General features: G+C 36.2%; 1 protein-coding gene across 1 annotated transcript in view; it reads left to right on the plus strand.

Annotated features, from left to right (window-relative positions):
* The first annotated feature begins 2,925 nt into the window (after window positions 1-2,925).
* The window catches only part of LOC144251732 (broad substrate specificity ATP-binding cassette transporter ABCG2-like), a 42,715-nt gene continuing 23,613 nt past the window's right edge, over window positions 2,926-22,027 (plus strand). The window contains 8 exon segments of the mRNA XM_077794495.1: window positions 2,926-3,116; window positions 6,973-7,032; window positions 7,630-7,744; window positions 8,307-8,396; window positions 8,398-8,483; window positions 16,664-16,677; window positions 17,127-17,247; window positions 20,573-20,724. Coding sequence (XP_077650621.1) covers window positions 2,926-3,116; window positions 6,973-7,032; window positions 7,630-7,744; window positions 8,307-8,396; window positions 8,398-8,483; window positions 16,664-16,677; window positions 17,127-17,247; window positions 20,573-20,724 — 829 coding nt within the window.

The raw sequence follows: 22,027 nt of genomic DNA on the forward strand, positions 1-22,027 counted from the left end.
TATTATGTATTATACTTATTATGTTTCCTAAAGTGATCATGGGGTGTGTGAGGCAGGGTACTGGGTTATTTTTGGAACAAGTTAAGATCATAAAGGACCCTCACAAATCCTCTGTTTGGACCACAGCGCCCTTACTGTGGGAATGAGGATCTTCTCCTCTTGAAGTTTTGTGCCTTCCCCACCTGCACCCCCATTTTCTTGTGGGCCAGGAGAGAGTGCTACAACTGGTGTGTTCTTGGTGTGTTGTGTCTGATAAACCTGGGGCTGTTTCTGTTCTTGGAGTTTCTCAGTGGTGTTGCACAGGGGCAGCATACAGAGATAAAGAAGTCTTCCAAGTTCTCTCATAGGCAACAGAGGAGGAATTGAGAACAGTGTTCCCATGCTGGCTCTTTGGTTGTTAGAGTAGTCTTTTATATGATCTCCTTACTCCATCCTTACCCTGGTAAAAGTAAGAGTGGTCCTTTTAAATGTAGTTAAATCATGGCATTCCTTCACTCAGAATTTTGTGCTACCCTCAATCTCATTCCCAGTCCAAGTCAAATTCCTCATGGTGGTCAGTAATGATCTCTGCCTGAGCTCTCCTTCCTTTGACCTTATCACCTGTCTTCTTGCCCTCCTTCACTCTTCAGGCCCTCTGGCCTTTTTGCTGGTTCCTTACACTAGTGCTTAGAATAGCACTGTTCCTCCAGAAAACCACCCTCAGTGACTGCTCAATAGCATCACTGGAGAGTTCTCTCCTGACCCCATGTCCTACATCATCAGTCTCTTGTGTAGCTGGGATTTAGAGGTTTGCACCACCATATCTAGCTTGAATTCTTTATTTTAATCTTTTTTAAAAGATGTGGTTATTAGGTGATAATCTATGTTTTCCTTAACATGTTACTACTATAATTAAAACTACCTTTTAATATCAATGTTTAATAACTCCAGTCTGGATTACCTGTGGGTCTTCTTTTATGTTCTCATTTTGGGAACTTTAGCTCCTATATCTGACATACTTGAAAATTTGAATGAGGATATCTTTTGTTTTCCTTTGTATTGTTAATCTGGGGCCCTTAACCAGTGAGCCACATCCACATGCCATTTTATTTTATTTTTTTTTTTTATTTTGAGACCATGTTCTTGCTGTGCTACTTAGGGCCTCACTAAATTCCTAAGCTGGCTTTGAACTTGAAATTCTCCTTCCTCAGTCTCTTAAGTTGCTGAGATCAAAAATATGTGCCACTCCATCTGGGTGATGATATCTTTTTAAGAGTGATGACCTAGATTGAGCAGAGAATGGTCTCTTTTGGGTTTTCCTGTATTCTCAGGACATAATGTTTCTGAGATCTCGAAAGCTTGGTTTTCTAGGAATCCTCACCTTTACTGGCTCAGAATTCCAAATTTTGTCTCCCTGGATGAAAGACTGTTGAGATATTTGCTCAGATATAATAGGGGCTTCCTGGATAAGCCTCTAGCAGCTTCTTTCTGCGTGGCTCCTGAGTGGTGCCCTGTGTGTAAGTTTGAATTTGCAAACCCCAGAGAGGAAAAGGCACAGGGTTCTGGGATTGCCCAGTGCTGTTCCTTGCTTGCTGGGATTTTCTGCATGGAGGACTACATACCTGGCATACACCAAGGTTTTCTGAATGGCAGGCAACTTCCCTTGTGCTAGGCATGTGAGCAGCAGAACTCTTACCCCATAGGCACAGCCCTGGGCATGAGGCCATGTGTTGCAATCCCTGTGCTTGCTCCATGGTCCACTCCTCAATTGGTTGCTGCAAGGACAGGTAGCAGAAATTGCATTGGTAGCTGCCTGTAATCTACTTAGCTACTGCCTCAGTATATATACATGGTAACTGTGCAATAAAATCAGATCTGTTTCCTGCTTGGTCTCCAGAGGTCTTGATTAGCAATTCTGCAGTCACACTCTCCTCTACCCTGTTCTGTGGACCTATTCACTGGATGAGAGAGAGCCCACACAATTTTGGTTCCTTCAGTTCCATTGGCTTTCTTGCTCTCATCAGAGAACTCTTCACACACTCCTTCTCATGTTCTCTCTGCTTCTATGGTTGTTCTTGGGAGGATGATTAGTTTGGAGCAGCTAGTCCACCATAGGCAGAGAGAAAGTTCTCCATGAATGTCTTTGGCTTTTAAAAATGAAAGCTAGGATTATTGCAGTTAACACTTAAAACCAATTTAACAAGCTTAGTTCAGCCACAGGTCTAATTCTGATTAAATACTTTAAGGGAACTTTTGTAATTTCTGTAATGAAATATTTTTAACTTAATATTCACTTTTGCTGTAAAGCTTTGAACTGCTTAACTATTGGTTTGATTTAGTTCATAATTTTCATATGTTTGTGCGTGAAGGAAATAATAATGTCATTGCAAAAGAATGTTGGCGTTTACCTACTTTGCTGATTGAAGGTACACAACTAAAGTTGTACAACTATAAATTCAGAGAAATCTCTCCTGCCCCAGAATGCTAGGATAAGTTCCTTTTGGTAGTAAAAATATTATAAACACTAACATTAAACAAATACAAGCACTGAATGATGTTCCTCTAGGCTCTTCCTGAATTGAGGTTGTATCATATTGTGATTTTCAAGCCAGACAAAACTAATAAGTATTTGCATTTTTCTGCCTTCCTGGGTTTTGAATAATTTTCATACTGTTTAATTATTAGGACACCTTAATTTGGAAATGTGACATCTAATTGGAGTGCAGGTATTCTAGTTTGGATCTGCCTCCCATTATAGGTTCTAAGGTTCTTTTTATCACAGTGATGAGGGGTCTTCTTTAGAAAGGAACCTACTCACTGCAGCACAATTTAAAGGATCCTCATTTAAATGTGTTCATATGTTGTTATCTAGTGTTTAAAATTTGATTTACATGGACTATCAACTTACAAATGCTTTTCTCTCTACAGAAAGACAGAACTATCCAGATGTCTTCCAGTAATGACCTGTGTTCAATTTCCATGTCCCAAAGAAACTCTGATGACCTCCCTGAGACAACTTCCAGTGATAAGAAAGGGCCTGTGTTGAGTTTTCACAATGTCTCTTATCATGTAAAAGAGAAGAAAGGCTTTCCATTTGATCAGAAAACAACTGAGGAAAAGGGACTATGGAATATCAAGTATGTGCATGAACTTTTTAAAAGACCACTATATTGACCAACAATGAATACAGGTCTTGGCTATTGTGCTCAAGACTGTGTACAGACATATTAAGATATGTTTTCACTTCTTTTGGCTAAACTAGGACTGAAATGATTGAGCTATCTTTAAGTGTATGTTTAGTTTGAAAGGAACTGAACTGACACACCATTTCTAAAAATGATTGTAAAACGTATGTCAATATTTATTTAAGAAACTGAACAATTAATAGGTCTTTAGTTTTTCATGGGTAAGCCTTGTGTTTGGGTGGAAGGATGCCTGTATCATTGTTTTTTAATCTTGGGTATATAATTGTAACTCTGAACTTTCCAAACTATGAAATACAATGTGCTTTCTGAAACAGATGCATTTTGGGTACCTGTGCACTTTATATCCTTTATAGTCTAGAAGCAAGAAGGTTAAAATGCTAGTATATTGTGAAAGTACTTTTCTTTTCAAACAGATCTGGGTTAAATGAATGGTTGCTTTAAAATTGTCTCTTTATAATAGTTATAATTATTCTATAACAATTTACTTTTCACTTATTCTAATAAAGACAGGTAGAACATATTTAAATATAAGATGTCTGTAAGTTAATTGAAGTTATACAGTTAAAGTACAGAGTAATAAGAATTTATAATCTAAATCAACTATTTTTATTTGTTCTAATTAGTTTTACATGACAGTAGAATTTTGCATTTTGACACATCAAATGGAAATAGAGTATATCCTCTCATTCTTCTGGTTGTATATGATGTGGAATAACACCAGTCATGGAATCATAAATGCACATAGGGAAGGGTAATAATGTCCAATTCATTTTACTAACCTTCCGACCCCTGTATCTTCTCCCTTCCCTTCACTCCCCTCTGCCTAGTCCACTCTATTTTTCCCTAGCCCCCACTGCCTTATTGTAAATTATCATTCACATACCTAAGAAAACATTCAGCCTCTGGTTTTTCAGGGATTGGCTTATTTTGCTTAACATGATATTCTCTAGCTCCATCCATTTACCAGCAAATGCAACAATTTCATTATTCTTTAAGGCTGAGTAATATACCATTGTGTATATATACCACATTTTTTTCCATTCATCTGTTGAAGGGCACCTAGGTTGGTTCCATAGTTTAGCTATTGTGAATTGGGCTGTTATAAATGTTGATGTGGTTGTGTCACTGTAGTATGATGATTTAAAGTCATTTGGGAATAAATAATTATATTTTTAAAGTACATGGCAATTATGATTTTTACTCTTTTCATCTCACAACAAATTCAGAACTCAAAGTGCAATGTTGAAATGGGATCTAGAGTAGGAGGGCAATGAATATTTCTATGTAACCTATCACTACCACATGTACCTCTGTGAGTTCAGATACTGACTGTTATGGGTATCAATGTTTTTCTGATATTTGTGAGTCTCTGATTCCCATATATGATGTTAGGATGTGAATTTGGCTTTGCATAGATACCATCGCTATAAGTTCTGTTTGTGTCATAAGGGAAAAATTCTTCCTAAACAAAGCAAAAACTTTTTCCTGGCTCCCCAAGGCTGGAGAGTGGTTATAAAAGAGTACTTTGACTCAATGTGGCTGCAGACCTATATGGAATTAGACATTCATTCTCTTTTCTAGATATTTTTTATGTGACTTTATACTTCTTTGTTAATGCCAGCAACTCCCTTCAGATCAAGGAAGTGATAAGATAGCATAGAAAATGTTGAGGCATGGGTGGAAAAGAAATGGTGAGGATCTGAGGGCTGATTGGGCTGAGGCCTTGACTGTATTATGATGGGATCTCTGTCCATGCAGCAACACCTGCTATCTTTCCTACTTCTTGTCTCTCTCGTGTTGGTTTAGGAAATCCTGACTAGGAGAATAAGCAGAGAAATGGTGGATAACAGGCTTTGATCTTTTACTACATTAGATAGACTTGACTTATGAAAAGCTAACAAGCCTTTGTGAAATACAGTAATTAAAATATGTTTGTCCCTACAGATTTTGTGATGAAAAAAGTGAATGTACCATGCTTTGAATATGTGCATGTTGAATAGATATAAAACACACTCTGTATGAGGGTTCATTTACCTTGCTTATCCATTCCAGCTGCTTCAATGGCTTTGGAATTAGCTACTCCTACACATTGGAACTGTGGCATTTGGGAATCTACACTACTTCCATTTTCTGCAACACTGGGTTTAGTGTCAAAGAAAACCAACCAGTGGTACCTGTAAAATACTTTGCCTTTACATATTTACATTTGGTTTTCGTTGAATCATTGAGGATGGCTTGATCTTTCCTTGAGTACATATCTTAAAAACCTGGGAAGTTTTCCAGGCACTGAATGAAGACTTAGGGAATAAGAAGGCTTTTCCTACTCATTTTAGAAGCAGTTTCTAGGTAGATATTAATAAAGAAGATCATTAGGAACTGTATACAAATGCACTTTGAGAGTGTACCCAAGCATTTTTAATTTGGGGGTTTGCTAATGATTGAACCCAAGACTTTATGCATGCTAAACACCCATGCTAGCACTGATCTTCACCCCCAGATGTACCCAGTCATTTGTGTGTCCTTACACTGGGGGAGGAAGGTTACCAAAAGAGTAAGAATTTTCTGTGTCACATCTTGTTCCTGGTTTATCACACTCTCATTATATTAGTTCAGTCATTGAGTGAGTTGTTCCTAGTTAAAAAGCAAAGTGAAAGGCACATTTCACCTCAGCCCCCAGCTGCCCTAGTATCATTGTGAGACAGATTAGGTGGCACTGGCCATGAATGCCAAAGTCCTAGTGGTGTGAGTGCTGTGGGGCACTGTAGAACACATTTTGAGGTACCTAACAGTTCTAAAGAGAGACTGGCATAGACACCAGTGTTCTGAATGGGCTAAGTCAAACTGCTCTTTGATCATTCCTGTGCATCTGCAATGTCCCTGCCCTTAGTTCTCCTTCCTCCATTTAATTTTCTTAGTAGTTTCACCTCTTATATTTAGGACAAAATTCAGCCTATTTGACTTCATCTTGGGTCTTAGCACAGTCAACACTGCCATCATCACCCCCTCTTCTCTATCTGAATACTCACTACCCTCACATACACACTTAATTAGATTGAAGCACAATTGTATCTGTTTTGTGCCTGCACATCCCCAAAGGACATCCATGCTAGAGGGATGTCTCCTAATTCTACACAGACATTTTCCAGTCCATTTATCAGATCCTGAACAAAGCAGTAAATCATCTATCCTAGGGCATGTTTTGCTTTTTTAATTGGTAAGGTGTTTTTCTCAAATGTGAAGAACAGGTGATAGTTTCTTATACTCTAGAGTGCTTTATTTCAGTCTTTTATTTCTATTTAAGATATATTGATTCTTTTGTTCTGATTAGATTTTAAAAGTGAGAACACTACTCCTGATAGTCTACAAATCATTGATTTATTAATTGTGTGGTTCTTGACTGGGAAGCATGCCAGGGGATTTGAAGAGGCTGATCATCAAACATTATTCAGAAGCTGTTTAAGAAGAGTAAGAGGAATGGAGATTATTTACAAGAATTTCACAGATTGTTGATACAGAATGTGTCATTTCCATTTAGGGATTAGTGGCTTCATGAATAAATGAAAGGGATTTTCAAGGATTTGAGGCTTTTCTCTCATAGGTCTTGACTAGTGATTCATATCCTATGTATACTAGACTATTTTTAACCAATGATTTTTTTCCTTAAAATTTGGTTCTTGTTATATGTTGCAATTTCATTAGCCTTCAATAATATATTCAGTGTAGCCCCTAAACCTATAGAACTCTTTAAAAAGTGAAATAATAAATCAGTATGTTTTTGTGTTTACAGTGGGATCATGAAACCTGGCCTTAATGCTATTGTGGGACCCCAAGGTGGAGGCAAATCGTTGTGAGTATAACAGAAAGCACAAATAAGTCTTTTGGTGCTGTTTCTGTGTGCTTTTACAAATCACATGCATTTTCTTTTCATGTCTTATCTGGACCTTTGTCCTGTGGATAATGTGTATTTGGACTATCTTATGGTTTTAATCCTAGGACCAGGAATTCTTATTAAATTCAGCATTACAAACACAGCATGTTAAAGTAATTAGCACAAAGCAGTTGACCTTGTTATGAGATAATGAGAAAGGAAAATAAGGGAATAATATTAAAAGTGTAGATAAGGAGCTGAAGGTCTCAGTGGGACATACCTCAGAGGTAAAGGCTCCTATTGCTTGGGTTGGATCCATAAAGGTGAGGGTCACTTGGAAGATCTGTACTGGATAAGCCAATGATATCTTGCCTTAATGTTTTTTGGCTTTCTTATACCCCATGATAAAGGAAAGTAAGAATTTGCATGTCTACATGCATGTACACGCATATGTTAAACCACAGAATATTTTGGCTAGTTCACTTTCTAACCTGAACAGAATTTGGATTCAGAATAGGTGAGAGATGTGACCTTTGTAGTAAGGAAAAATCTCACAACATGTGTGTCCTTTTATAGGTTATTAGATATCTTAGCTGCAAGGAAAGAACCAGGAGTATTATATGAAAATGTTTGGGTACATGAAGTACCTCACCCTGACAATTTCCAATGTAATTCAGGATATGTGGTACAGGTAAGTATGGGTGGATTTTCCTTTTAGGTTTCCCCTGTTTCTATATGGGCAAGAGCCTTGGCTTGTAGTATACCATGCTTCCAATTGAACATGCTCAAGGATCCAATCTTATTTACACCGAATTTACATAATCTCCCTTAAGACTGACAAAGAGGTTAAAAGGAGAGGAAGAAAGGATCTGGAATATGAACCTGTAGGCAGTGGTAACAATTCTAACTTTGAATCATTTCCAAAGGGTCTACTGTTGTCCTTTTGCCCTTCCTTCACTTCTCTTTTTCTCCTAAAAGATGCCCCTGTCAAATCCTCATATAAAGTATTCTGGAAGTGCTTAGAAGTCACCATAATCACCTGTGCTCCATCTGGGTGTGAAGATAGGGAAGGAAAATTATTCCCTGGGCTCTGAAGCTCTGTGGAGTCACTGAAATGTTTAGAGTTGAAAGTTCACCATTACCTAGAAATTTTCCATGAGTTTGTTATTTTTGTGAATAAACTTAAACATTCGCTGGAATGATGGTCTTAGAAAAGACTCAGTATGACTCATTGAAAGCACATTTCCCTTCAGGATGATGTCGTGATGAGCACCCTGACAGTGAGAGAAAACATGTGGTTTTCAGCTTCTCTTTGACTTCCAACAACTATGTCAAAGGAGGAAAAAAAATGAGAGAATCAAAAATGTCATCGAAAAGTTAGGTCTCTGTGAAGTGGCAGATTCCAAGGTAATGTGAAAATTCCTGACAGAGTCATAACCAGGAAAGAGGACTTCCCTGTGTGGGCAATATGACCTTAATCAGAAGTTTCCTAAGATGTGTGTGATCAAAACTGGCTGCTTTCTGTAGTGATAAAAAGAAGTGTCCAGATTCCTACTTTAAAGGGGTAAATTAAGCAAAGAAATAATCTTAACCGTGATCTAATCCTGGGGTGGAGTTGGTCTATGTGGAGAGAGCCCCGAACAGCCCACCCTCATTGCTCAAGACATAGATCATTTGATGTCTTTGCACTTTTCTTGTTGTTGTTTATTTCTTTCCTTTTTTACTTTTCTTCTCCCTCTCTTCTTCTGGGGGACATTGTTGTATTGTTTTCTGAAATACACTTCTGTGTTTCATAAATGACAAGAATTCAAGGATTTTTTAAATGGGTTCTTTTTAGTTGCACATAACACTATGATTCATTTTGACATAATTAGAAAAGCATGGAATATAGTTTGTTCTGGTTCAGTCCCCAATGCTTTTGCTTCCCCTTCTAACCTCCCTGCCCTGTATCCTTCCCTCTACTCTACTGAAACTTCAGCTATTTATTTATAGTTTTTTTAATTAATGTCTTTTGGATTTACATGATGGGAAGATTCCCTGTTGTTTATTCAAATAGGCACATAGGAAAGTTTGGTCAGACTCATTCCACTGTCTCTCCTTATCTCACCCCTCCTTCTCCTCTTCATCCTCCTTTGTCTATCTCACTGAACTTTCTTCTAGTTTTCTTATTTTGGATTAGCTTCCACATATCAGAGAAAACATTTGAACCTAAGCTTTGTGGGACAGGTTACTTTCATTTAGCATGATAGGCTTCTGTTCCATCCATTTACTGGCAAATGGCATAATGTCATTCTTTACGGTTTAGTAAAACTCCATTTCATATTTTTACCACTTTATTTTTTCTGCCCATTTATCTCTTGATGGGCACCTAGTTTGATTCCATAACTTGGCTATTGTGAATTGTGCTGCTTTAAACATTGATGTGACTTTATCACTATAGTATATGATTTTAAATGTTTTGGATATATCAAGGAGTGGGCTAACTGGGTGAAAGGATGCTTTCATTTCTAGTATTTAAAGGAATCTCCACACTGCTTTCCAGAGGGGTTGCACTAATTTTTAGTCCCACCAACAATGTATGAATGTACCTTTTTCCACATCCTAATCAACATTTATGGTTACTTGTATTCTTGATAATTGCCACTCTAACTAGATCAAGAAGAAATCTCAGTGTAGTTTTAATTTGCATTTCCTTGATTAGCAGATATTAAACACTTTTCATGTATTTATTGAGAGTTTGTATTTCTCCTTTTGAGAAGTGTCTGTTTAATTTCTTTGCCCACTTACTGATTTGTTCATTTATTTATTTGGTGTTAATTTTTTAAAAAATTCTTTGTATATTCTGGATATCAATGCCCTGAGAAGCAGATGGAAAACATTTTCTCCCATTCTGTAGGTTTTCTCTTCATGCTCTTAATTCTTTCCTCTGCCATTCATAAACTTTAACTTGATGCCATCCCACTTACTGAATTTATTCTATTTCTTGCACTTTAGGAGTCTTATTTAAATAGTCAGTTCCTTTGCTGATTTGTTGGAGTGTTGGGCCTACATTTCCTTTTAGCAGGTGCAGGGTTTCTGGTCTAATTCCTAGGTCTCCAGTTCAATTTGAGTTGACATTTTTGCAGGGTGAGAGGTTGGAGTTAAATTTTATTCTCTTCCATATAGATTTCCAGTTTTCCCAGGACCATTGGTTAAAAAGGCTATCTTTTCTCCAGCATATGTTTTTGGCACCTTTGTCTAGTATAAGATAATTGTATTATGTGGGTTTGTCTCTGTGTCTCCTGTTCTATTCTGTGGTCCTCATACCTGTTTGGTGCTAGCTGTTTTTGTTACAATAGCTTTGTACTATAATTTGAGATTTGGTATTGTGATGCCTCTTGCTCTGCTTTTCTCGCCTAGGATTGCTTTGACTATTCTGGGTCTTTTATTTTTCCAAATAAATATTATAAGTTCTTTTTATAGTTCTGTGAAGATTGTCATTGGAATTTTGATGGGATTTGCATTGAATCTGTACATGCTTCTGGTAGAATGCCATTTTGATAATATTAATTCTACCTATATAAGTATATGAGAGATTTTTCCATCTTCTAAGGTCTTCCTCAATTATTTTCTTTATTCCAGTCCTATTTTGTATTTTATTTAAATACAGGGTTTTACTGAGTTGCTTACTGCCTCACTTTTGCTGAGACTGGCTTTGAACTCACAATCCTCCTGCCTCAGCCTCCAGAGCCACGGGGATTACAGGCATGCACCACTGAACCCAGCTATTTTCTTAAGAGTTCAATATTTTTTTATTGTAGAGATCCTTCATAATTTTTGTTAGATTTATTCCCAAGTATTTTTGAGACTATTGTGAATAGAATAATCTTTCTAATTTATTTTTTAGTTGATTCATCATTATAGTATAGGAATATGATTGATTTATGAGTGTTGATATTGTATCCTGTTACATTACTGAATTCACTTATGAGTTCTCAAAGTCTTCTGCTGGAGTTGAGTCTTGTAAATATAGTAGTATCATATCATCAGCATACAGAGATAATTTGAATTCTTCTTTTCACTTTTGCATTTCTACAGATTCCTTCTCTTGCCTGAGTGCTCTGGCTAGAATTTCAAGAACTATTTTGAAAAGGACTTGTGAAAGTGGGCATACTTGCCTTGTTTCTGTTTTTAGAGGAAGTGATTTCAGTTTTACTCCATTCAGTATAATGTTGGCTTTGGGTTTGTCATATATAGCATTTTAATGTTCAGTTAAATTTCTTCTGTCTGTAGTTTTTCAAAATGAATGGGTGTTATACTTTGTCAAATGGTTTATCTGCAACTATTAACATTATCATGTGATTCTTGTCCTTCAGTCTATTTATATGGTAAATTACACTTATCAATTTCTGTATGTTGAGCCAAACTTGCATCTCTGGGATAATACCCACTTGATCTTGATGCACTACCTTTTTAATATGTTTTTGTCAACATCATCAAGATTTTCTAGCTTATTGGGATATACATTTTCAAAATAGATTCTGTGGTAATATTTCCTTTTTCATCCTGAATTTGTTTTTTTAGCCTCCTTTTGTTTTGTTAGTGTTTATCAATCTTGTTTATCCTTTCAAAAAAACAATTCTTTCTTATGTTGATCTCTCTGATCATTTTTTTTATTTTCAATTTCATAGATTTCTGCTCTGGTTTTAATTATTTCCTATCTTCTACTGATTTTGGTATTGGTGTATTTGTTCTTGTTTTTCTATGGCCTTGAGATGTAATGTTCAATTATTTATTTGGTATCTTTCTATTATTATAATATATGAGCTCAATGCTATGAACTTGGAGATTTTGATGTGTTGTTATTACTATTCTCATTTACTTATAATTCTTTTTATTTCTCCTCTGATTTCTTCTACTACGCATTCATCATTCAAATGTGTAGTATTTAATCTCCTGGTGTTAAAGTGTGTTTTTTTAAAATATTATCATTGATTTCTAACTTCATTCCTTTATTATCTGATAGAATGCAAGGTATTTTCTCTATTTTGCAAAAATTTGCTTTATGACCTAAAACATGGTCTATTTTAGAAAAATTTCCACGTGCTATTGAGAAGAAAGTGAAACAAGTCATTGATGAAATATTTCATGGATGACTATTAGTTCCACTTATTAATTTTAATTTTTAATTCTGTAAAATTCTTATTTAGTTTATGTTTGAAGGATCTATACAGTGATGATAAAGGTGTGTTAAAATCACCTAGTATTAGTGTTTTGTTGATTTATAATATTGATTTCATTTTTTAAATCAAAAATTTTGTTTGTTAGATGTATGTAGATGCTCTTTTGTTTGGGGGACTAATATTTACAATCATTATGTTTTTGATATGCTCCCTTAAACAGCATGAAGTGACCTTCTTTGTCTCTTCTGATTTATTATGTCTTAATGTCCACATTATCTAATATGAGAAGAACTGCCCCTGATTGTTCATGAGTAAAATTTGAATGGTATGTCTTTTTCATCCTTTCACCTTCAGTCTGTGGATGTTTTTGCCTGTAAGGTGAGTCTCTTGGAGACAGCATAATGTGGGTCCTGTTTTTAATCCAATCTGCCAACCTGTGTCTTTTGATTAAAGATTTTCAACCATTTACCTTCAAATTTGTTATTTAGAGATCATTTTTATGCTCATTTTGTTTTATTTCTAATGTTTAAAGTGGACTTGATTCTCCTTTGACTATTCTACTAGTACACTTCATTCCTATGCTGCTTATCATTTTTTTTTTCTCCCCGGCTTTCCAGGGGAGTGATTATCTGCTTATCATTTTTATTTTTCATTTTCTTTTCATAAAATTTTCCCGTGAGTGTATCTTGTAAATCAGGCTTAATGGCTCTGTTTATCATGGAAGGTTTTTATTTCAATTTCAATTCTGAAGCTTGATTTTGCTGGCTATGGAATTTTTGGTTGGCATCAATTTTATTTCAGAGCTTGGAATATATTATTCCAAGTACTCCTGATTTTCAGGGTATGGGTTGAGAAATGAATTGAAATTTGAATTGGTTTAGCTCTAAATGTGACCAATCATTTTTCTCTTGCAGCTTTTACAATTCTATCCTTATTTTATATGTTAGGCATTTTCATTATAATGTGTCTTAGAGTGGATCTATTGTGATTTTTCTATAATTGGAATTCTTATGCCTCTTTTATTTGGATTTCTATCTCATTCTTAAGGTTTGGAAATTTTTCTAGTATTATTTTATTCAAAAGATTGTGCATCCCTTTAGCTCAAATTTCAGAGCCTTCATGTATCCCAGTGAATCTTAAATTTGGTCATTTAATGTTATCACATTTTAAAAAATATTTTATTTATGGTCTCTTAACCTCTTTTCTTTATCGTCAGCTTTATTTTCAAGATTATATACTTTGTCTTTGATGCCTGAAAATCTATCTTTGAAGTAGTTTAATCTATTAATGATGCTTTTATTTAAGTTTTTAATTTGGTTTCTTGAGTCTTTCATTTCCAACATTTCCATTTGATTCTTTTTCAGAATTTTTTATCTTTATTGAAATAATATTGACTTCCTGTATTTTCTTTCAGTTTCACTTCTTACATCTTTCTTTAGGTCATAGAACATTTTAACTATGAACTTTCTAAATTATTTCTCTGGCATTTCCTCTACTATAGTGTTGATAAAGTCAGTTGAAGCATTATAGAAAATTTGGGGTAGTTCATTCTCTTGCCTTTTCATACTGTTTGTATGTCTACCCTTGTATGGGTATAATTCTCACTTCTTCTTTTAAGGGAGGGACTATTTTGTGAGTTTCTTTCTCTCAAGAGTCCTGGGTAGGTTGAATATCCACATATTGATTTTTAATTTTTTATACCATGTTTGACTTTTACTTATCCCAATATCAGCACTACTTTCAGAGGTGCCACCCTCTTTATTATAATTGCTTCTGAGCTAACCCTCATGCTGTTCAACCTTATGAGAAACTAAAACTTCTTGCTATTTGTTTTTTATGGTTCCTCAAATCCAGTGTAAACTTGGAATAAGCTTCTGTAACAGGCCAAAAAATGGGTATTTAATTTAGTAAAATTACTATACTTAAATGAGGGCTAAATGGGGGAAAGGAGAAAGATTGGGCAAATGGAGAGTTAAAAGAGATACTGAAAATAAGAAAAAGAGAGTAAAGGTATAAAAAGGTAATTCAGACCCAGATATAGAGAAATAGATGTTGTATATTTGAAGTAGTAGCAGATAAGGTAAGAAGATGAATTAGGGGTAAGAGGAACATTTATCAGCTAGAGCTAGAAAAGCATAGATAGGATTGATTCCAATTAATGCTTTAAACCATTGGATGAAATAGTTTCATATGGGTTGAGGGCACAATGTTAGTTATTGGGTAACAACTATCATTCAAATTAAAGAGTTAGATATATTATCAAAGTTAATGTTGGAGTTGTTTATAGTAAACCATGCCGAGGCAAAGAAAAACCTTGTTGAATTTTGATTTAGATTTCAGTGGGGTTTGGACATTTAGGAGATTACCATCATTCTTTGGCTGTGGATCTGTTCATATTACAGGGGCATAGGAGCCAATTTGCAAGTTGCTGTGAACCTCCACCAAGCAGTTCTGGTTTGTCAGCTCAGGGGCCTGAAGTTGTCTGCTTGGAGGGTGCAGTGTTGTATGTTGGTTGTTTTTATTGTGCGTAGGAGTTCAGGATGCAGAATCTGGAGTGTCCCTATGAGTTCCATGGGTCACTGTGTACCTCTTACCCTCTATCAGATTCTTTTAGTGGTGGTGAGGATCCTGGTGACTGACTGAGTGCAGCAACTCTATGAGCACAGGAACTCTGTGTTCTTTGATGCAGCTCTCTAGGTATGGGAAATTGCCATGGTGATTTAAGGGATAACTTTAAGGGGTGAAAGGACTGTGGACTCCAGTTCAGTTTTCTTTTCAGATTTGGTTTTAAGCTATTTGTTCTAAGAACCCTGCTGTTCCTGTCACACTTTAAATTTTGTCTGCTTTTCTACTTGTTTTTAAGTGGGTGAGCTTAAGAGTTTTTCTGCTCCCTCCTTTCTCTCTTTGTTGCCCGGTCCCACTTTACCTACCTGGTTCAGTTTTAGGGTTAGGGGACTCTGTGCTCTTTTTCTACTCTATTAACCTATCATCAAGTCTCTTCAGGTCTCAAACTTTGTAATATTGCATCTTAAAGCATTTGTTTTGTCACCTAAATCTTAATTCTGCTTTTCCTTCACTACCTCCTTCTGTGTGAGCTGATTGGGACTCGATAATTCTTGTGCTGTGATTCACTTTGTTGTATTTGGGTTTCCAAATGATATTTGTTTACCTCTGGAGTTACTTCTAATTTGTGGAGTGATAAAGTTATTTTGTAAAGCTTTTCTTCTTTCTTTCACAGTTTTCTTTTCTCATTCTCTCCAGTCTTTTTTGTTGTTGTTGTTTTTATTTCCAGACTCTTACATCTTTCTCTTTGATTTCTCATTTGTTTACCTCTTCTCACATAATTGCAAAAGGAAATAAGTACATTTACTTACCTTATCAACACATTATCAATCAATAAAATGTCTCTAAAAAGTGTCTCTGTATAATCAGCTGTTTTAAGTCCATATTTTTTTGTCACAATCATGGTATACAATATACAATTGCTTTAGACTCGTGATTGATGAAGATTTAATAAAAATCATTTTTTTAAGTTCCCAATTTTTAAGGTTTTCTTAATCTTAAAAATCCATTTTGCTTTGTTTTGTTTTACAGGTAAGTAGATCAACATGGATATAAAGGGAGGATGAAAAAATAGGACAGACATTTGACATTCAGTATCTTGTTGACTTTTTTCTTTGTAAATTATTCATTGTATTCCCCTCTTCAATACTGATTAGCTTGTCAAAAGTTGAATTCCATAAGATTCCACGACATTGGTCGTAATTTGTTACTTAAAGTAGAGAAAAAAATTAAGAAAAATCTCCTGTAGGGAAAGGTTTCCTAAAACTCCAAGCAATTATATTTTTCGTATACTTTTCTTTTGAAGGTTTTATCCATTTAGGGAGATACATAAAATTAACTAGAGAGATAGTAGTGGTAATATCAAGTATTTGTGTAGCACTTTTAATATTAAGCATCAACTCTATATTTATATTCAAGTGTTTTATTAGTTTATAATAATTATACAAAATAATAGATTCCATTGTGGCATATTTGTACAAGCATATGACATTTTGATAAAGGTACCCAAATGTCTTTTATAGTTCATTTGTTAATAATACCCAATCAAGGGCCATGAGTAGCATTTGGATATCATCTGTTTGGAGACTCCAAATTCCAGATGTGTTTTCTACTTCCTTCCTCCCCAAAACCTTCTTTCTCCCTTGCATATATATTTACTCATTGCAAAGACTGGGCCGGTTGACCTGTGGAATATTTGCTTTTCTGGATTTTTTTGAAAAGATCAATCAGGAATTCCAAGGTAAGTTAAGGTATAGAAAACAACATTTGGGGGGAAAAAATTATGAAATTGAAAAGAGGCTGAAATGGTATGGTAAAAAGTGTACATTCCTGGCTCCAACTTGACTCTCTTTATCAATCCCCTTGGGATTGTTTTGTGGAGGCAGTGTGTCAGTGGGAGGTGGTTAGAAAACACTGAAAGATCACTATACATAGTTTCCTCTCCTATCTTAGTAGGGATTTTTTTTTATGTCATAGTCATATTTTTTTTTTTAGTGTTGTAACTTACTCTCTTAAAACTAAATACTTGACTTGGTGAGGAACATACAGAACTATTAGAGCCTGAGCTGTAATAATACATGATATTACCACTACTATCACTCTAGTTAATTTTATATCATACCAGGTACAGTCACTTGATAACTTTGCTCTGGGCCTCACCTTATGCATATGATAAGAGAAACCTCTCCTTCTCCCAGGTGTCATTTACTTAACATACAGAATAATCAACATAATGAGATAACATGTCTCTAAGAAGAATGGTACAGTTTAATTCATCAAATGACAGTGACTATATTCATTCATGTGGATGATGATAATAATTTGTGTTTTAGGTGAAATCTAAAGGAGAAAGAAAAATAATTAGTATAGGAATGGAGCTGATCCTTTATCCTTCCATCTTGTTCCTGGATGAGCCCACAACTGGTTTAGACTGGAACACAGCATATAAGATCATTAAACTCCTGAAAAGGTAAATGCTATGGCAACATTGTTTTTTAATTTATTTGCTATCTGTTCACCTGGTATTCTTGGTGCAGAGGATTCAGAATCTAAAACAGTGCTCCTCTTGGTTAGTGTGATACAGTCAATAAACAAGAAGCAGTTCAAGAAAGATGAAACAAGAGCATAGGGAAGGAAGTTCATGTGGAGTTGGGAAGCTTTTAAAATAGCAGACAGGTCAGGTAAGACCACAAGCATGTGACACATGAGGAGAGAGAGAGAGAGAGAGAGAGAGAGAGAGAGAGAGAGAGAGAGATGCTGTAAATTCAGAAGAGAGTTCTGGTTGTAAGAAGCAGTGGCCCTGAGGCAGGTCATATCTGGTGTGTGGACATCAGAGAGGCCAGAGGGACAGACCCATGGACTAAAGGTACTGGAGGTTGGCTGGGGGCTTAACAACAAAAAAATAATTTTCTTATGGCTCTAGAGGTAAAAATTTGACATTGATGCATCCTCAGGGTTGTTTCTTCCTTGGCCTCTCTCCTTGGCTTGTAGATGGCCATCAACTTCATTGTGTGTCTTTGTCCTAATTTGCTCCTAATTGGAAAGGCAGATGAGCGACTTTTGAAGACCACATTTAACTTTAATAACATCTTCAAAGTTGCTGTGTCCAATGTGGCCACATTTTGTGGCACTAGGGGATATGGCTTCAACACCTGAGTTTTGGGAGGACCCAGTTCAGACCATCACAGGTGGATTAGGATATGAGGTGGAGTTGGGCTCTTGGCAGATTGCATAGATCTCATAGGCCATATCAGATGTGTGCTTTTCCTGTCACTAGGGGACATGGGGATGGTTTGAGAGTTTAAAGCAGAGCAATGACTGTGGAGAATACTGTTCAGTTGGGCAAGGGTGAGGGAGGACCCCTTGAAGGAGTTGCTAAGGGAGGATGGAGCTTTGACTATGCTAATCATGGTGAGAATTGGGCAGTTTCTGGGTCTGTTTTCAAGGGACTCAACAGGATCAGCTCAGGATTAGACTTGGGATGGGAGGATGGAGACAAACTGCTGAGATTTGGGGCCTGAAGATGTGGAAGAATGAGATGAAAGAAATGACTTTCCTCTTACAAGAAAGAAAAATATGAGGGATCACTTATAAGAAAATTTTCAATAGCTGAGATTTAAACATCATCTTTAAAAATATAGAAAAATATTTCATACTGACAGAAAGGATGCAAACATAATACAGATGCAATCCTGCTCTTCTCACCTGGATTCCTCACTGTCATACTTCACTGCATCTATAGCCCCTCCTGCTCTCTCTGGTACTCCCTACATAGTTTTTTTTTTCTGCCATCATGCCTTTCCACTCCAAATACTACCTACTCCAGACTCCAATGAGGGAGGCCACACCACTGCCTGCACTCTCCAGTCAATAAGCATGGCTTGCCAGGATTTAATCCAGGGATATTCAGATTTCACCGCTTCTCCATACCGTCTATTTACACTCAGCACTCATTGCTCCCAGGCAATCCCATTTCCATCTTCCAGACATTACCCAACTCATTATGGCCTTTAAAGTTCCAGTTTCTAAGTGAAGGGTTCATCATGTGTTTGTTTTGCTCCTCACTTTAGTTATCTTTTTCACGCAACACAACACCAAGACAAGCACACACATAAGCACTGCTTATTGTGTGACACAGAACAGCTTCTGGTACTTTCAGAATAGACCTGTTCAGTTTACTCTTTGTTACCTTGTTCTTTAACCATGAGTATCTCTTTTCTTAACTCACTCCTGTTAGTGCTTTCAATATTCTACTTATATTATTTTAAGACTGGGTTGTAACCCTCTGTTTGTTTACAAGGAACCATTAGCTACTTCTAATCATCATGTTGAAATTACAGATTCCTATCTTGTGTTTCTCATTGAATCAGAACTTTCTTGGATACATTGCTAGATGCACATGGTGCTTATCAAATTTTTAAATTAAAATGATTCTTCTCTTAAAATAATTTAAATAACTGTTTTGAATAGTGACTGTGGCCTTTGTTTCTTCTTCCCATAAGTAATAACTTCTATAAAAGATAGTGTAGCAGTGTTCCTAGCTTAGCATTAGTTCAGAGCTCAGATCCCAAACTTGCCCCTTAGTAACTGTGAGTCCCTGTTCAGTTGCTTGACCTTTTAGCCTTATCTGTAAAATGGAGGGAAATGATAATATTAGAACTGCCTTATAAAAACATTTTGTAAATGGAAATTAGTTTAACTCTAAAGCATTTAGTGAAGACATTCTGAGTGCTTAGTAATAATATATCATGAGGATAGAAGTGAAAACCAATTCCTAATGAGCCAGAATAGTTAAATGATCAATGAGAAATAGTTATATGACATTCTTTTAATCATTGATCCATAACTACTCCTCAAAATGAGTGTACTTAAAGATTATCTGTGATGCTTATTAATAATACAGATTCCCTATACATAACTCCAGATATTGTAATTCACTATCTGGGAAGACTATATAGGAACCTGCATTTTCACTAAAATTCTAGCCAATTCTAGACTGTTGATGCATCAAATTTTAAGAATCTTTATCTTCTTTTAAAAAGCATTAAATTTAGGTTCCCCGGTTTCCAAGTATGAAATATGGAATATGACAAACCCTAAAATAGTATGGCTTGGACAGAGGATGTAAAAAGAAAATTAGCACATTAATGGCATTGATCCTTTCCCAGTTCATTCTTCCCAGTGACAGAACAATCCCTAGAAAGGAATCCAAAGCATTACTCCTTCCCCAAATAAACCCTTTCCCAGTGACAGTACAGTAGGACCCTGAAGGGAAAGAGACAAGCACTGTACGCTGACCCCAGACCCTCCATTCTTCCCCAAGTAAAAATATTTCCCAGTAAAAACAAATTTTCAAATTCTCACAAACCTATTTCCTGAGTGCCCAAACTGACCACTGACCCTAGATCTCTCCCATTTCACCCAGTATGTCATACCCCAAATTCCTAAGTGCCCCAAACTAATAAGATCATTAATTAAGTCACCTCTCAGTTTAGCTTATATAAGCCCAGAAGCCTCCTTTGTCCAGGGGCTCAATTTCCACCAGAAGAGTGGGTCCATTCCTGTGAATGTAATCCCCTTCTGGAATAAAAGGCTGAAATGATCCATGAAGTTTGCATCCAGCCCTGTCCTTTTGTGCTAACACCAAGTATATAATATGAATTGAAATGAGAAGTTTGTGGGATGAGATCAAGTTGAACTAAGAGAAAATGCTCTACTGACAGGAATAAAGTATTTCACAAAGAAGTGCAAGGTTTGGAAGTTTAATAATTCATTATTTTCCCTTTTTCTCTTAGCCTTTCAGAGCAGGGACCAACAATCATCTTCTCTATTTATCACCCTCAGTATTCCATCGTCCAGCTATTTGACAGCCTCACCATATTGGCCTCAGGAAAACTAATGTACCATGGTCCTGCCAAGATGGCTTTGGAGTACTTCAAATCAGCAGGTGATTTTCATGCATGATCCTTCATTCATAGACTCCTGGGGAGAGCAGAGGGGGTAGCAACAGTGCTGCTTGATCTTTGCATAGACCTAACTGGATTTTCACCACCCTAAAACATTTTCGATCAGTTTGGTGCCAGAGTGTTCCCTCATTTTGCAGCACTTGCTTATTGTTCAGGGCTCTCTCTTTCTCTTCTCCTATATGAGTATGCATAGGGTGTGGGGAGTGGGGGTCGGGGGAATATGTGTGTATTTCTCATGAGCAATTCATTGCCTGTTCTATTCCCAGTTGTGGTGACCTTTCCCTTACAGTTAAGTAATTAACATATTGGATTCACAGCTAGTTATTTTGTCGGTTGAACATTTTTTAAAAGTCCCAAATCATTGCCTTTTGGACCATGTGACAGATTGCTGTTTCCAGTATTTCCCCTGACACATGATCTTGCTCTGCCTTCCTGAGGGTTCATGAGATGCTGCTGCATTTTCTAGTAATTTAGGTTTGAAGATGTAGGTCTTGAGTGATGTGGTCTTGAGTGGAATGGCTGGCCCTGAATCTGACATTAATGGACCAAACATCCCAGGCTGCTTGGTTCTATTTCAGATTAAATATTATGATTTCTTTAATGGCTTATCCATCTTCTTCTTTTTAGAAGTTTTTGGGTATTATTATAGATGTTTCTCCATGACCCTAAATCAAATTTTTAATATTATCTCCCTCAATTTGTTTTTATTAAATCTTTGTTGTTTAAAAATAATCAAACATATGTGAATCTGGGGAATCCAGGGAAAATGAACTGAAAAGTCAGAGCTCAGGCCAAGTTTAGATGATTGTGCCACAGGAAGTTGAGGTGAGAGCTCAGATGTGCTGTGCTGGTCACATTCTGTTGATAGTGCTTCTTATCTATCTTGTCTATCTGGGATTATGGCAGCTTGAGAGGTGATTTTTTGGATCTCTCGATTTAATAGGTAGCCAAGCAGTCCTTGCTGATATGCATATTGCTATTTCAGCATTCTTTACATGAACTGAAAGTTCACAAGAAACTTAATATTTTTGCTTGGACCTATATTTAGATTTTTGAAGAAGTACTAATAAGCACCAAGACATATTGAAAGCTACTTGTGGTTCAAAGATTTATGAGAAGTAAGGATTAATATAAGATTTCAAAAATGTTTTGGAATGTTTTTAACTTGGGGACAGAGTGTATGAAATATTGTAGGACTAAATGTATAAGAGGAAAGGATAAATCAATGAGATGAAAAGAGAACAAGGAGAAATAAATTATTGAGTCAGTCTTCCCTAGCCTTAC

Source organism: Urocitellus parryii, unplaced genomic scaffold (genome assembly GCF_045843805.1).
Source record: "Urocitellus parryii isolate mUroPar1 unplaced genomic scaffold, mUroPar1.hap1 Scaffold_173, whole genome shotgun sequence".
Classification (NCBI taxonomy): domain Eukaryota; kingdom Metazoa; phylum Chordata; class Mammalia; order Rodentia; family Sciuridae; genus Urocitellus; species Urocitellus parryii.